This window comes from Anopheles moucheti, unplaced genomic scaffold (assembly GCF_943734755.1).
Source record: "Anopheles moucheti unplaced genomic scaffold, idAnoMoucSN_F20_07 scaffold_24_ctg1, whole genome shotgun sequence".
Lineage (NCBI taxonomy): Eukaryota > Metazoa > Arthropoda > Insecta > Diptera > Culicidae > Anopheles > Anopheles moucheti.
The window spans coordinates 925,653-926,849 of NW_026453616.1; the positions used below are offsets into that span (position 1 = coordinate 925,653).

The 1,197-nt window shown below is 34.8% G+C and overlaps 1 protein-coding gene across 1 annotated transcript; it reads right to left on the bottom strand.

Annotated features, from left to right (window-relative positions):
- Positions 1–858, bottom strand: LOC128309206 (uncharacterized). Its single transcript, XM_053045589.1, has 3 exons — positions 702–858; positions 267–630; positions 1–196 (listed from the first exon to the last, which is right to left on the bottom strand). The coding sequence occupies exons 1-3, from the start codon at positions 835–837 to the stop codon at positions 1–3; spliced, it is 696 nt and encodes a 231-aa protein (XP_052901549.1). The 5' UTR covers positions 838–858.
- Between the last annotated feature and the right edge of the window lie 339 nt (positions 859–1,197).

Here is a 1,197-nt window from a genome sequence, read left to right on the forward strand (position 1 = left end):
TCAATATTTACCTTTTAAAAACGCTTTTGTTGGTTTTGTGCGCCCACAAAATAGTGCAACCGTAATTGGTGCAATCAGAGGCATTTCCTGAATACTGATTAAGATAGGCCAAAATTGCATGTTGCTGCTTTTGTGCAATGGAAGCCCATCGATGAAAATATTTAAAGACAACAATGTATCGGCCACAACAGCAAACCTAAAAATAATAAGGAATTAAATTAATAAATACAGCAACTTTAAAAAAAATGCAATTGAAATGTCCTTACCGTAAATTATCCATGAGAGCTTTCTTAATATCACGGTTCCAAAACGAACCACTTCCTATAGCATTTATTACCGGTTTGCTTCTGTTGGTATTAAGCAGCGTTCTGGCATCTCTTGGGAGAACAAAATTAGTCTTCGTCTTTAAAATCGTCAGCAATAAGTTTACCGCCGAGTGCTTTTGCTTCGTAAATAAGGCAAAGTATCTTAAACAATCTGTGATAGTCATTGTTTTAAAATCAATTCCTTCGTTACTGTCAGATTCTTCCTCGCTGGAACTAGAAGAAAATTTAATATTTTCTTCCTCGTTGGTGGAAGATTCGTCGCAAATACACTCTGCTGCTAAGTCATAGTTTGGTTCCACCATACCTTAAACGAAAGATGCATATCAATTGGATTTCAACAAATAGGACAAATAGAGACAAAAAAACAAAACTTACCATCATTGGTATGGTCAAACGATAACACTGCGGCAACATCATCTTCTTCTTCATATCTCATTTCTTCCAATTTACGTTTTCTTCTGTACAAAACACCACTTTTTTTTAGGTATCGCGCGTAATTTTCGTTAGCCATTTCTCTGCACAGGTTTGAAATAAAGATCGCAATCAAAGTACAATCAATCGAAAGCAAAATCGCACTTGAACAATAAACCTTTGATCAACAAAATCAACACAACTATGTTCCAGCACGCAGCTATGTGTCAAATGACAAACTTCGTTAAATAAGAACGGCAACTGAACGAAATTTGAAAAAAATCATAAACTCTGATGAAAAGTTTCCCAAATTTTTTTTTCATGAAACATGCACAGCTATTGTAGAAACATTTCAATGAATTTCTTACTATTTCTCATTTTTCCTTTATTGACATGATATAAAATAGCACGGTTCAGAACCGATTTTCTTCTAAGACCACGAAGTCGGATTGTGGAACAA